The sequence below is a fragment of the Furipterus horrens genome, unplaced genomic scaffold, assembly GCF_987537825.1.
Source record: "Furipterus horrens unplaced genomic scaffold, mFurHor1.1.pri manual_scaffold_2, whole genome shotgun sequence".
NCBI lineage: Eukaryota > Metazoa > Chordata > Mammalia > Chiroptera > Furipteridae > Furipterus > Furipterus horrens.
The window spans coordinates 185,511,878-185,527,297 of record NW_028327172.1 but is presented as its reverse complement, the minus strand read 5'-3'; the positions used below and the strand labels follow the sequence as shown (position 1 = coordinate 185,527,297).

The 15,420-nt window shown below is 41.7% G+C and overlaps 1 protein-coding gene across 1 annotated transcript in view; it reads left to right on the top strand.

The window, feature by feature from the left end:
* PDGFRA (platelet derived growth factor receptor alpha) overlaps window positions 1-10,124 on the top strand; it is a 45,789-nt gene extending 35,665 nt beyond the window's left edge. Inside the window, exons 22-23 of the mRNA XM_090266862.1 lie at window positions 2,060-2,301; window positions 7,056-10,124. Of these exons, the coding sequence (XP_090122988.1) occupies window positions 2,060-2,301; window positions 7,056-7,203 (390 nt within the window). The 3' untranslated portion in view covers window positions 7,204-10,124. The remainder of the gene's footprint in view (window positions 1-2,059; window positions 2,302-7,055) is intronic.
* Window positions 10,125-15,420: the final 5,296 nt, after the last annotated feature.

Genomic DNA, 15,420 nt, shown 5'->3' with positions numbered 1-15,420 from the left:
ATAGATTACTTATCTCAATTTTGTTTAGCTCTTTTTCTAGAGTTTTGTTCTGTTCTTTCATTTGGGCCATATTTCTTTGCCTCCTCAATTTGGCAGCCTCCCTGTGTTTGTTTCTGTGTTTTAGGTAGAGCTGCTTTGACTTCGTGACTTGGTACCATGCCTAATGTAGTAGGTGTCCTGTAGGGTCCAGTGGCACAGCCTCCCCTATCACTCAAGCTGGGTACTCAAGATGCACCCTTTGGGTGGGCTGAGTACACCCTCCTCTTGTAGTTGAGCCTTGGTTGCTGCCAGCAGATCAATGGGAGGGATTTACCCAGGCCAGTCAGCTGCAAGGACTGGCTGTGACCACTGACCACCAACCTCTGTCCTCTGTGGAGGATCAGCTGTGCAAGGGCAAGGGGGTGGTGCTCCCATGTGGTCTGTAGCTGTCCACTAGGTGCACTGGCCCTGGAGTTGGTCAGCCTCCACCTATGTTTTGCTTGGGGCCACCACCCTGCCTGAGCTATAAAGCCAAGCTGACTGCTGCTAGTGCAGGGTCTGGAGTGCACTCAGGCCAGCTGTAGCTTGTCTGAGAGGATTTAGGAAGTTATGAAGTATGAACAAAGACTAGCGATTCATATGGAAAAGCAGCTTGGGTGGGCCCATTAGTTGCGTGGGGCAGAGTCTCTGGGTATCTCCAAGGCCAGTTCAAATAGAGTTAGCCAGTTTGATGGAGTCTCAGATGTGGCACCAGTTTGCTGGCTCTGTGGGGGGAGGGTTTAGAAGAGGGGCAATGGCCTCTGCTTGCCTTGATGCCAAGCACTTCAGTTTCTCCCTGTATACCACTGCTCCCCTTTAGGCTGCTACCCCAGTGCTGGAACTCATTAGAGGGAGTGAGTCTGAGTAGGTGAGTTCATGTGTGGTGGGATCTTTAAGAGGAACTGCTTGGGGCTTCAGCAATTTCTGCCACCAATCTTTTGCAGCCAGAAGTTGTGGGGACTTATCTTCCTGGCACTGGAACCCTGGGCTGGGGGACTTGGTGTGGGGCTGGGCCTCCTGGCTTCTGAGATATTCCTCCCGAAGTTTTATCCACCACACATGGACCAGCCCATTCCATGTCTGTGCCCCTCCTACCAGTCTGGATGGATGTGGTTTCCTTAATTCTGTAGTTGTCAGACTTCCATTCGACTTCTGATAGTTCTGAGTTATGGTTGTTGTATATTTCAGTTGTAATTTTGATGGGTCATGCAAAGGGGGTAGCCATGTCTGCCTACTCCACCATCTTGACCACAAGTCCCTATATCTTGTTTTCTTATCTATTCAGCTACCCTGTACCTTTTGATTAGAGCATTAGTACATTTACATTTAAATGATTATTGATAGGTACATAGTTATTGCCATTCTATTATTCAGATTTATGTTCTTTTTTCTCTTCTTAAGACATTTCTTTAACATTTCTTATACTACTGGTTTGGTTTAGTTTTTTCTTGTCTGAGAAGTTCTTCATTTCTCCTTCAGTTTTAAATAATAGCCTTTCTAGGTAGAGTAGTCTTGGTTGTAAATCCCTTGTGATCTGCAAAGTTTTTGTGGAGAAATCAGCTGACAGTCTTATGGGAGTTATCTTATAAGTAACTAACTGTTTTTCTCTTGTTGCTTTTAAGATTCTTTCTGTCTTTAACCTTAACCCTTTTAATTACATGTCAGGGGTCACCTCCACGGCCAAAATATCTCTTCTGATTTTGAACCACCACACATGGGTGTGGGTCCAGCCTGTTTGCATCTCTGTCCCTCCTACATGGCTGCTTCTTTATATCCTTAGTCATAAGACTTATGTTTAGTCTTCACATGATTCTCCAGGTTGATTGTTCTGTAATCTAGTTGATGTGGTCTTGGGAGGTGATGGCCCTTTCTTCATGTCCTGTATCTCTGGGGACAGTTGACATCTGACTCTCCTTCAGTTGTCTAAATCCCACATCTGTGAGGTAATTTGAAAACAGTTAAAAAAAAAATATATATATATATATATATATATGCAGTTTGATTAATGACACTTTATTAACTATGAAATGAATGTCTGCAGAGTTATGAAAAGATTCACCTGGACTTCCTGAAGAGCGACCACCCTGCTGTGGCACGCATGCGAGTCGATGCCGACAATGCCTACATTGGCGTCACCTACAAAAACGAGGAAGACAAGCTGAAGGACTGGGATGGCGGGCTGGACGAGCAGAGGCTGAGTGCTGACAGCGGCTACATCATCCCTCTGCCTGACATTGACCCTGTTCCTGAGGAGGAAGACCTGGGCAAGAGGAACAGACACAGGTAGCTGTGGGCGTGGCCTCAGCTTCGAGCTGAGCTCCCCTGCCCCTTGCCCAGATGATCAGGCTCCTGGTGGCACATCTTGTTTTAGGGGAGTAAGGGGTAGAATCCCCAAGGGGTCTGTTTAGTTTGGAAAATGCTTTCCAGATGATCCTAATATGTGCCCTCTGGGGCTGGCGGAGGTGTAGGGCAGGGAAGGATGTGCTTCCCTGGTGGAGAATCTTTGACCTAAGTCCTCAGGGAATTTGATCAAACTGACACAGCAATTGAAATTATTGAGACACTATAAGCCTCTTTTGCTGTTCTGATTAGTCATCCAGAAAGGTGAGACAGGGGCTAGGCTGCTCTGTTTGACCCTACATCAGTGCTTTGTAATCCTAGCAACAAGTTGGAATCACCTGGGAAATTTTTTAAATACTGATACACAAGCATCACCCAGACCAAAACCTTAGAATCTGTGGGAGTGGGCCCATGCATGGCCTAGTTGATTTGTTTTTTCTTTTTAACTTTGTGTTATGGAAGAGTTCTAACATGCACAGTTCAAACAGTGTAGTGAATGGTCAGGTATCCGTTACTCACCTGTGACCTTTATGACCTCAGGGCCAGTCTGCATGCATAGCCATATTTATTCCTCCTCCTCTGCCCCCTCTGGACTATTTTGAGGCACATCCTAGACATCATATCATTTCATTCATAAATATTCTAGTATGTATTTCTAAACAATAAAGGCTCTGTTTTTAAAAATAACTATAGTTATTAAAAGTAACTACAATACCATTATCTCTCCCCTGAATTGACAATAAATTGCTCTGTAGTTAGTGTTCCAATTTCTTTATCATCTCACAAGTGTTACGTTACATTTGGCTTGTTTAAGACCCAAATAAGAGTCCCACATTGCATTTAGTTGGTATGTCTCTATAAGCTTATCCTACCTCTTTTTGCCCCCTTGTAAGTTATTTGTGAAGAAGCTACAGCATTTGCCTGTAGAGTTCTCATATTTAAAATTTTGCTGATTGCACCCTGCAGTGTATTATACCATGTGCTTCCGTCTCATATTTTTGTTGTAAGCTGGTAGTTTGTCTAGAGATTTGATCTAACTCGGGTTAGATTTTGAGGCAAGTATGCTTCAAAGATGATGCTGTGTACTTTTGTCAGGAGGTCCCTACTGTGACACCAACAGCCATTGGTGATCATCACCTAGATCCATTAGATTTTTACCAAGATGATGCACATGCACAGCCAGGACTAGAACTGTTGGTTTACGCAGTCCAGATGGAATGCCCTAATTTCCTGCTCTCTTTGCTTAGCCCTTCAACAGAGCCAGGAGAAGACGACAGTGGCCCTGGGTTCAAGGTCCAAGTTGCTATGAGTCTCCTTTGTCCCTCTTCCTTCATGACGTTGTGTCCCTTCTTCCTCATTCAGTTTATTGCATACAGTTATTTAGTCAGAAGCACAGGCACTATTATTTTGGAGGCTTATGATTGTGACCTCTCAGCCATCTGAGGTATCAGGTCTGGACAGCCCTTGTTTGTTTGCAGGCACTAGGTCATTTTAAAAGAACGGTTTTTGTTTTTGTTTGGGAATGTGTGGTTTATATGAAATTTGGAGGTGGGGCAAAGGAGTCTGTCTGACTTACCTTTCTAATTATCCTTTGCTCAGGACAATTTTTAAAATGTGCTTATATTCCTTTTATCAAATAGTGTTTGTCCGAGTTTTGAGGATCTGTGGTGGAACTTCATGGGGGTGGGGGAAGGCTGCGCCGTGGGTCTCAGCACACTCCACAGATCGACATCTATCTGGCTACTTTGTGTTTGGTGCACCGAATAGTATTTCAATTGTAAAAAGGATTCTGCACCTGAATAAAGTTAGAAAGTCACATTAGGATAAATAACATAAAAAAGGTGTCCCAGAAACTTTTCTAGGGGAACAGGGGCTAGACCACAGAAATTGACACATTCTCAATAGAAAGAACAATGCTAGTTGATAAGTTGTTTTATTGGGTCATTAGAACTTCTACTAGGGTGATACATTTGATCTTGGAATCACACAAAGTGAGTCCCAAATGACCACATGAGGTCGGATGAGACTGTGGCCCTGACAGGTGGGCTGAGCATGGTGTGTGTCTTAGTCAACTCAGGTGCCATACACGATGCCACAGACTGGGGGCTTAGCATCAGACATTTATGTTCTTTCAGTTCTGGAGGCAGAAAGTTTCAGATCCAAGTGTTGGCAGGTTTGGTTTCTCCTGAGGCCTCTCACCTTGTCTTGCCGATGGCCACCGTCTTCTTGGGTCCTCACATGGCCTTTTTCTGTGTGTGAGTACCCCTTTTGTCTCATCCTCTTCGCATAAGAACACCAGTCCTATTGGATTAAGGCCTCACTTTTACGACCTTATTTAACCTTAATTGCCTCTTTAAAGGTCTGGCTCCAAATACAGTCATATTAAGATTTCAAATTCAACACGTGAATTTGGTGCAGGAGCACAATTCAGCCCATAGAAGAGAGGGGCAATCCCCAAGTGGGATGCTCTGGGTGTAGCAGGCAGGAGTGGCCCTAAGGAACCTGATCTTCAGGCTCCGGGGCGGGGAGTGGGCAGGTGGAGGACAAGGCCTTGCTCTAGGGAGCGCAGGGGTTCTATGTCAGAGCCTGTCAGGAGCCAGCCCTGGGCTCTGAGATGGGTCCTGTGGCTTGGGGACCAGGAGGGATCCCAGCCATCAGCTCTGGGGCCCACCCTGCAGCCTGACGAGCAGCAAGGGTGACCTCGGGCTGAGTCTGTGGGAACCAGCTCTGTGCCCACGTGCCTGCCTTCTTGCTGGGAGATAGGCTGTTGGTGAGAGGCATACAGCAGGCCCAGGAGAGCCAGTTCCAGGGAGCCTGACTCCGCTGCAGGACTCTGCTGTCGAACTTGCCCCCAAGGAGGGTACCGGCAGTCCAAGTCACAGCATTCATGAAAGTGTCATAATGTAGCTCCCAGCTGAATTGGGGTCAATATCCCAGCATTGACACAGGCCTCTAGCCATTGACCGAGGTCCCAGGAACAGAGTGTGGCCTGCCAGGGTAGGGGGCATGTCAGAACTAGACGGTTATCAAGACCAGCCAAGTGGCCCAGGGGTCCAAATGAGGCCCCAGCACCTGTCTGTAAGTGGGGGTGTGAGTTGGAGTACAAACTAGTAACCAAGGCAAAGCTCATCATGGGAAAGGCTCAGCTTGTGGGCCTGTGAAAGGAAACTTCAGTCCAGTAGCCCCATAGGTTTTAAGAGCTCTCCGGGTCACAGAGGTCTAGGAGGGATGGCAGCAGACTGTTCCCATAGGCTTCCACTTGGCCAGGCTCAGTTCACTGCTTGGAAATGAATCGGAGAGGAGGGGAGAGAGACTGAGGAGTCAGGCTGGGATGACAAGCAGGAAATTGCTGAAAGTGCTGAGAACCCTTGTTTGGTGTAACAGCCTCCTTCTTCTGGCTGCCTGGCCAATAGTGTGATTCTATGCTGTGGATGTAGCCTGGTGCTGCTGCCTCACAGCGAGGAGGAGAGACCATTCCTGCCTGGCAGTAGACGATCCGCTTGAGCAAAAAGACATGCATAAAAATTTAGCAATACAAGGCAGGATAACAGTAAGAGTTCAGAGAAGGAAAGACAGACAGGGAATTGTGACAGGATGGAGATTTTAGGGTAGATTATTTTCCAAAATTTTTTTGTGTCCAGAAAAATTGAGGGAATACATGTCCCACTTAGATTTGGCAGTAGTTAACATTTTTCCACAGTTGGTTTTATCTAACTATATGTGTATAATAGGAATTGTGTGTTTCACATGCATACATACTCACTTTTTTTCCTTTGCAAAATCATTTGAAACTAACTCATTTGAAACTCAGCCTGCATCCCTTAAGCATAAAGATACTCTCCTGTATAATCACAATAGCAGGATCACACATAAGAAAATTAACTATTTCCCGATATTGCTAATATACAAGCCCTATACTAATAATAATAGTGAACATTTATTAAGCACCTATTATGTTCTAGGCACTGTGCTTTATGGTTATTAACTCATTTAGTCATCCTAACAAACAGAAATGTTATTAGACACTATTGTCGTCCCATGTTATAGGCAAAAGAACAAGGGGGTTAAGTGACTAGTGTGAAGTCCCACAGTTACCAAGTGGTAAACCGTTCCAGACCTAAGGGCCTTCTGACACTAGAATGTCCCCTCTCAGCCATGACTCGAGCTTTCACATGGACCTTCAAGACTCAAGGGGACTGGATATAAAGAGGAGGGGAAGAGGGCCTTCTAGGGCCATGGGTGACATTCTGAGAACACAGTTTTAACATTCAGGAGGTTTCAGGGAAACCCAATGACTGGCCTGGCTGCAGTTTGCCTGATTTCAAAATCTCTCTGCTTTTCCTTCCCCCCTGCCTTTTGATCAGGGATTTCTTATTTTCTCTTGCAGTAGAATTGAGTCGGGAAAGTAGTTAATTATCTTAGCTTGTTTGCAACTTTGATGACAGATTTAACAGAAGAGAAGGAGAGCCGAAGTGTGAAGATGACCTGTAGGCCTTGGTTTTCCATGTGGCCCACTGCAGTGTTATGGGCAGTGGGTAGCTATTGGACTTGTTGGTGGAATCTTGTCCGTGTTTGAATGCAAACAATCTTCCAGGAAGAGCTCCTTTGTCTTTTGGCAGGGGGGCCTCCCTAGAAACACCACCGTGGTCAGGTTGATCTGTGCATGGTTGTAACTTTTCTTGTCTTTCCCTCTCTAGCTCGCAGACCTCTGAAGAGAGTGCCATTGAGACAGGTTCCAGCAGTTCCACCTTCATCAAGAGAGAGGACGAGACCATTGAGGACATCGACATGATGGACGACATTGGCATAGACTCCTCAGACCTGGTGGAGGATAGCTTCCTTTAACTGGTGGGTGTGAGGGGTACCTTCCACTCCTGGAGCCACTGTGGATCCTTCTAAGAAAACCACTTTATTGCAATGCAAAGTTTGAGAGGAGGACTTGGATGATACGAAATGAGAAGTTCCCGGCCAAGGTGTCGGGGAGCCTTCTACGTATGAGTGAATGGGATATTTTGAAATGAACTTTTTCAGCGTTGCCTCTTGCAATGCTTCAGTAGCATCTCAGTGTGTGAAATTTGGAAGTAGATGGACAAGGAAGTAATGGACCACAGGAGACGAACTTTGTGTTTCAAGGCATTGGTGTGATTCCAACGTATTGTTGCAACAAAACTCCAGCATTGTAATTATGTAAATAACTAACCAAGGATGTGTTTAGATTTGTATTAACAATCTTCTCTGGACCTCTGAAGAGACCGACCACTCAACCCATCCATGTACTTTCCGCTTGAAACCTGGTGTCAGCTGCTGTTGAACTTTCTTATGAAGTACATGCAAAACCACTCTGAACCTTAAAAGGTACTGGTACTATAGCATTTTACTTTTTTTTTTTTTTTTTAGTGTTAAAGAGATAAAGGCTAATGATTAACCAACCTTGTCTAATAGATTTGGGTAATTTAGAAGCCCAACAATTCATTTTTATATTGTAATCTATGTTTATAATAATACTACTGTTATCCATAATGCTAAATGTATAATACGTAACACGTTTTCCCTACAGAGAAAGCACAACTTAAAAAAAAATCCTTACTAAGTAGTTGACAAGTTTGACAGTTTTGACATTTATATCAAATAACATGTTTCTCTATAAAATATGGTAATAGCTTTAGTGGATTAAATTTAGTTGAACATAGAGAACAAAGTAAAAGTAGTGTCTTCCAGGAAATCAGAGATTTTAACTGTGTACTGAATAGGTTCCCTAATCTGTTGTACTAAAGACAATTAGCTGCCCTCAGAAGTAATGGGTTTCAAAGCAAACAAGCAAAACCCCTGAATCTTAAATGTTCTCAATATAGAAAGGCGTAAGCCTATGGCCAACATGACTTCTCATGTTATTACCAGTAGAAAATACAATTATCGTCAAAAAGATGCCATTTGCTGAGGTTTTATTCATGCCTAGTGATAACTTTGGTGGATCCCAACATATATATTTTAAAATTCTGTGAACCCTAAAAGAGTCAGAAGAATGTCCTGAACATGAGGTCTCTTTCTTCACCTCTTACCCCAGTGAGAAAGAATTTGAAACTCTGAGACCACAAAGGCATTGCTAAGTGAAGGCTGTGTGTGCCTTTGTTTGGATTTTTTGGTTCCCAAATGGAACTGGCAACCAGAATCCCCAGATTCTAAGTCCCCATTCCAGAGATTCTGAATTATTAAGTTTGGGGCTGGGAGCAGAAACCTGTATTTTTATAAATGCCCCGGCTGTTCTGATTAGCCAGGTTTGGGAAATACTGGCTTAGGTTATAGGAAATTGCCACGGGACAAAATAATTTGAAATTAGGAACTGGGCTAGAAATCTACCATGTGGGAAGCCTACTGTTTAAATCTTTGGCTTCAGGTCAATGCCATTTAATGCCACACATCTAGCAATTGCTACCCTTAATTTAACTTTTCAGTCTTAGCTGAGGCTGAGCATTCAGGTCTTCTAAAAGTAAAGACACTGTTTCCCACTGCACGGGGGAACTGAACTCCCTCTTCCCTGGGAGCCCCAAAATGCATGTACAAAAATGATGTGATTCAGCATGCCAAATCTCTAGAACCAGGTCAATATTTTGGTGGAAAAATAACCAGAAAGTTTTACTGATATTTGGGGGTTAGATGGGAGGACAAATTGTCACATCCATCCAAACCGTCAAATAGGTGGGTGTGGGTTCATCGGCATTCTCTGCATTACCGCTTAATCGCTGACACCCTATGAATGAAACATGGGCTGTAATTACTGCAGTCTGTGCACTCCTGGCAGGTGATGCTTTAGAAGGTGTAAAAGCAATAACAAGGTACTTGACTACCTACTGGTGTAATCTCAATGCAAGCTCCACCTTTCTTATCCACCTTTTTCATAGTATGAAGACTGAGCCAGATTGGCCAATTAAAAAAAATAAAAAAAGCAACAAAAATACCTGACTAGGTTCTGTTGAGCCAATTAGACTTGAAATACACTTGTGTTTCTAGACTCACAGCTCAAGCATTCTGTTCATCACTCACTGTCCCTTGTACAGCCTTCTTTTGTTGGTACTTTGCATTTTCATGGTCCTTTGAGTCTTACATAACATCAGGCTGGATGAAAATCCCCAGACAAGCAGGTTCCAGCCCTAATGAAGCTCCCACCTGAGCTGGTGTGTTACTGCATTTATAAAAAAACACATGTTTCCTGTATGGCCTCCTGCAAAGTCCCCAGATAAAAATTTGCCAATCCTTCCTGCTTTCTATGTTTATGAAGACAATCAAAGCTGGCCTCAGAAACACAATTTGTGACTTTTAAAATGATCAATGATGTCCTTAAAATGTGGTCTTCCAATCTGTAACAAAACAGTCCTATTTTTGTGAAGAGGGACGTAAGATAAGATGATGTTATACATCAATATGTATATATGTATTTCTATATAGACTTGGAGAATACTGCCAAAACATTTATGACAAGCTGTATCACTGCCTTTGTTTATATATTTTTTAACTGTGATATTCCCCACAGGCACATTAACTGTTGCACTTTTGAATGTCCAAAATTTATATTTTAGAAATAATAAAGAGAAAAATGCATAAGTGTTCCCAAAACAGTGGTGTGGTGAATGTGTGAGAAGGACTAACTCGATAGGAAGGGTCTAGCGATGCAAATGTGTTACAAAAATCCATTCCTGTTTTTGTTTTTAAACATGTAAATGAAGATCTCTATATTTCAATAAATGAGATATATGTATAATTTAAAGTTATGTTAAGGTTCCAGCATTTTTGTCTTTAGTTTAATCATTTAAATTAAAGCAATCCTGTTCAATTTCTTTTCCTAGCAACATTCCAGTAGGATCTGCATTATGGTTTTGATGAAACCAATAGAAAATTTAAGACATAAAAATTATTTGAGCTAGTCAGTTTTTAGACCCAGCATTTGACTTAAAGGTGATGGGCACTTGGCTCATGTTTGAGTCTAGCTTTACTTGTTTGTTATATTAGCATATTATTAATTTTTAAGTTAAATTTTATTTTTCGATTGCAGTTTACTTTCAATATTATTTTTTATTGGATTCAGGTGGACAGCATAGCGGTTAGACAATCATATTGTGTTTACATAGTGATCCCCCTGATATTTCCAGTACCCATCTGACACGTACATAGTTGCTACAGTATTATTGCCTATATTCCTATGACTGTTCTGTAACTACCAGTTTCTACTTCTTAATCCCTTCACCTCTTTCACCCAGCCCCCCAACACCCTTCCCTTCCAGAAACCACCAGTTCACTCTCTGTGTCTATAATGGCATATTATTGTGTGATGTTTTTCTACCCTATGTAAAGAGTACAGGACTGCATTTACTCTGGACAGCATTCGAACATTATAGAAGTGTGTCAAGTACAAAGACTTTTTCCACCATACCTTCTTCCCTGTCCTGGTCCTGTTTCCTGGAGACAGAACTGCATCAGTTGGTGTGTGTTCTTTTAGCCTCCCAGCCCCCTTATGGTGCATCTGCTTATGTGCACACACAGGCACACCTCAGAGATGTTGCAGATTCGGTGCCAACCACCGCAATAAAGCAAGTATCACGATAAAGCGAGTTGTAATCTTTTTGCTGGTGGAGGGTCTTGCTTTCAATTTGTAAAACACAACATCTGTGAAGTGTAATGAAACAATTTTTGCTTTATATTTATATTTATAGGTAGGATTGTTCTTTAGCTAATGCTTTGTAATATGCTTTTTTCTTTTTTCTTTTTACAGATAGACTTTATTTTTTAGAGCAGTTTTAGGTTCACAGCAAAATGAGAGGGAGGGCACAGAGATTGGCCATGTGCCTCCTGCCCTCACACATGCACAGCCTTCCTCCTTATCACCATCCCCCACAGAGTGGTACAGCTGTTACAGTTGATGACGCATCATTACCACCAGAGTCCACAGGGCTTTTTATTTTAAATACTATATTTTGGAGATTTATATGAGAAGTATATGTAGATAGACCTCCCTCATTTTTTTATCAGCTGTATGGTATCCCATTGCGCAAATGTACTATAATTTATACCCTCATGTTCCCATAGATGCATTTATAGTTTCCAATTCTTTACTATTAAAACAACTTCACAATCATCCTGGCACATGGAGTAGTGTTTTGTTAGGATAGATTGCCAGAAATAAAATCACTAGGCCCAAGGGTGTGCAGAAATAAATTGCCATTGAGTCCAAGTCTTCAGATATGATTGGCGTGGTAGATGCCTGAACATTCGCATGTGAATCACCTGCTTTGCACATTATCTGCAGCTCCAGGCTTTCCCTGCCTCACACTGCTCACCGTGGTGTGATATGTGTGGGAGTTTGTGGGCCTTTGTATTCAGAAGCATGCCCAAGCAAATGATTTTAAAAATTAAAAAAAAAATGATACAACTCATCTTCTTCTTAACACCTGGATAATGGAAATTGGTTATGTTGTTAATAATTGGAATATAGCACCCTATCCCAGCCTAACTCCTGTCACCCAAGTTCAAGTCGCCTGCGGATTCAAGCACACCTCCTTGGAATTAAGAGCTGGAAGGAGCTGCAGAAGATTGAGTATTGCCTTGCCCTCTGTTCCATCCCCAGGAAGGAGACAGATCGTCCTGCTGATTACACAATAGTGGCCTAATTGAGCATCAAATCCATGCTTCAAACCTGCAGAGAGATCTTTTTGTTCTCCTCTTTAATGTATAATTTTACCTCTTAATATAATGCAGACAGTTCTGCCGCTTCTTTAATGTATAATTTTACCTCTTAATATAATGCAGACAACTCTGCATCCTTTGTCTAGTCAGGATAATAAAAGGTGACTTACCACTGGAGGGTTTTAAAGTTTTTTTGAAGATACTCTTCACATTGACTTATTTTGATGCTTAGAATAGCGCTTTGAAGCAGGGAAGACATTTCATAGGTGAGGAAACCAAGTGACTTCTGAAAAGCATGCGACTGACTAATGAGAGCATTGAGATCAGAAATTTCAAATATAGGAACTCCAGTGCTGTTTATATGCTGCAATAAACCATGGAAAGCAAGAGCTAGTGGGAAATGTCAGTGGTCAGAAGTACAGTAGGTTGCTTTGCTTCTTGAGATATTTCAAAAGACAAGTGATGGACTAGTTGGCCTGTAGAACTAGTCTGTGCATTTGTAATAAGAACAATTTCTTTTCAGGCTATACCACAATAGTTCTAATAATGGACATTATGATTTTAATAGTTATGTGCTTCCTAAAATGCAATTCAAGAAAATGGCTGAGAATACCTGAATCCATCATAAATGAGGCAATTTTCCCTGGGATAACAGAGTGATAGAAATGCTTCATTATCTCTGACTCCAAATACATATAAGAATTAAATTGAACCACATTGTTACAACACAATCAATATACTGTGTTTATAACAGGCACAATTTTCCCCCTCAATTAAAATATATATGAAAATACATATGTGGCCTTAATTAACATTCTGTTCTGCCTGGTGACATAACTAGCACTGTGTCCTAGAGAATAATGAATGCATCCTTCAAAATGTATGCATACATGGGTAATGTTTCTATCACTCACGTTTTAGTCTACATATAAAGTGATGGAGATATCAGGGACACATTGTCTCACATGGCAGGGGGAGCATATTTGCTCGCTGTTCCTGGTTTACAGGCTAATTGGAATTTTAAAAAGATTTGCCACATTATCCTGGCAGATGGTATTTTGCTTTATCGTTATTCATGGGTATTAATGACTTCCCTCTGGAGCATGTGTATCCTGTCTACTTTGAATTGCATTACATTTCATGCTGACGGCTCCACACGGAATTGGATCCCGTCTTTTCTAGGTGGTGATGAAGCTGCACATCGTTTGGCTGGTCAAAGCTGGAGACTTGATTAGGAATTAAATAACTCTTTGAAATGAAGAAAACAGTTTTCTTCTCTGTCCTGAATATCCCATGCCATTTCTCCTTTTCTTCAGCTTGCTCTCCCACAGGGTGGCATGTAGTATCTGCTGCCCGAAGACAATTGCAGAGTGGATGCATCTTTCATTAGCCTGAGATTATTAGACATCCTTTCTTTCTCGCTTGGAAGGTTGGGGTTTGGTTTCCGAAATGGGGAAAATGCATAAGAACATGATGCAATGATCCTGCCGCAGAAAATTATTTTTTAATTAATTCCTTCCACGAAGATTTATTAGAGAACAGCCTCTTCTTTGTTTACTTGATCTTTAAAATGCCTAAATCTCTAAAAAGCCTAAACGTGGCAGCTGGCAGAGTTGATGCCAACCAGCTAATTACCTGAGGGGAACAGTACATCACAGAGCGGAGAAGCGCAGAGCAGGAAATTGTGATGGAAGCCACAATCCCTACCTGGAAGTAACAAAAAGTCAAAAGAATGGATTATAGAGCATAGCTTACTGGAGGCTTCTGATAAAGCTAAAGCTTTTCTGCAACCAGAGGATGCAAAGTGTTACTGGGACATTTGAGAATGAGGAGCTTCGGCTGGGGTAGCCCTTACCTGGTGGTCTTGCTCCCTGCGATCCCTCTCCTTGATTGATTTGAGCTATTTCCATGGCCACCTTCATATACATTCTCCCCAACTATTATCCCTCTGTTTTTTAAATGTTATTTAGCGAGGCACTGTTTTAGGTTCTGGGATTCAAAAATTAATACAACAGGCAAGGTCTCTACATCATGGAAGATAGGGACATTCTCTCTAGAGCAGGGGGCATTTTGGGTTGGTAGTTGGTGTAATAAAGACAATATCTCCCTCTGGGATGAAGGTTGGTCAGATTTGCCTGTAGCCTATGATGAAAGATTGGGGCTTCTTACTTAGGTGTCTTTATCTGTGACACAGATCCATTGCATGTATAGGATCCATCCGGGCCACTTTGCATAGACCCCGCAGAGCTTGGGGAACAAAGAGAATGGTCATAAATATAAAGTTCATGCTTTTACTGTACCATGAGTAGTAAAGTCCTTTTTTTCTGACCCAGGCATCTTGTGTCTTCTGACAGCATCTTTAACATGTGACTTGCTAACTCGTTACCTTGCAAATAGGAAAAAACCTCTCAGATCCTTCACAGTTCTTGATATTAACTCAAGATAGTACCAGTCAAGTAAGATCTCTTTTATCTTTTTCCTTCTTCCCCAAATGATACTCCCCTTAATCTTGGAGGGACCAGTGGCAACAAAGTAGGAAAGTAGTGTAATAATAAAGCTCTAGTTGGGAAAAAGAAATTGATCATATTCATCTCTTTACCATTGCAGCCCTTTCTTTTTCAATAGATAAAAGGTGAAGTAGTAGAAATTAAAACTTCACTGAAGTTCAGTTTATGGTTGCTATATGGAGGAATCATCGAACATTTTATCACTGAAGCAAAGCATGAAATGTCAATGATTGTATTTTACATTTCATCCAAAGGGACAGGAAGAATGAACTCCATGGAGTAGTATGTAGGGGGAAGCTATGAGACAATAATTAATTAAGGTTATTTTCTTTGTTTATATGTTCAACCTACCATTACACCTCAACTCTACAAAAAATAGGGAGAAGAAAAATGACAATTTCCTACTCTTGGCATGAATGATGTGAGTGTTTTGGTGCTGCCATTGAACTCTTAGCATATAATTCCTTTTGTTCCCAGCATGAAACTGTGGTGATAGTAGTCTCAGGAATGTGGATAGTGAGTTAACATCATCATCATAGGGTAAGGTCGTGACCCTCTAGTTATGATTTTTGAAACCAAGATCCTTCCAAATTGAAACATGAAATGATATTTTGACACACTTTTCTCAAAGACATTTATTTAGCCATCACATCAACAACCATTCACTTGTATTATGTTAAGTTCTTGGATACTAATATAACTAATGTTCCGTGAACATTGTGGGAAATTGAATTATACTTCAAAAATACATTCCTCACCCCGATTTTTATATGAGAAACAGACATTTTGACATTGATGTTGGACTTGACCATGTGACTCCCTTTGAATAATAAATGATAATACAACACGAGACAGCTGATACTTGAAATTTGTTTGTGTT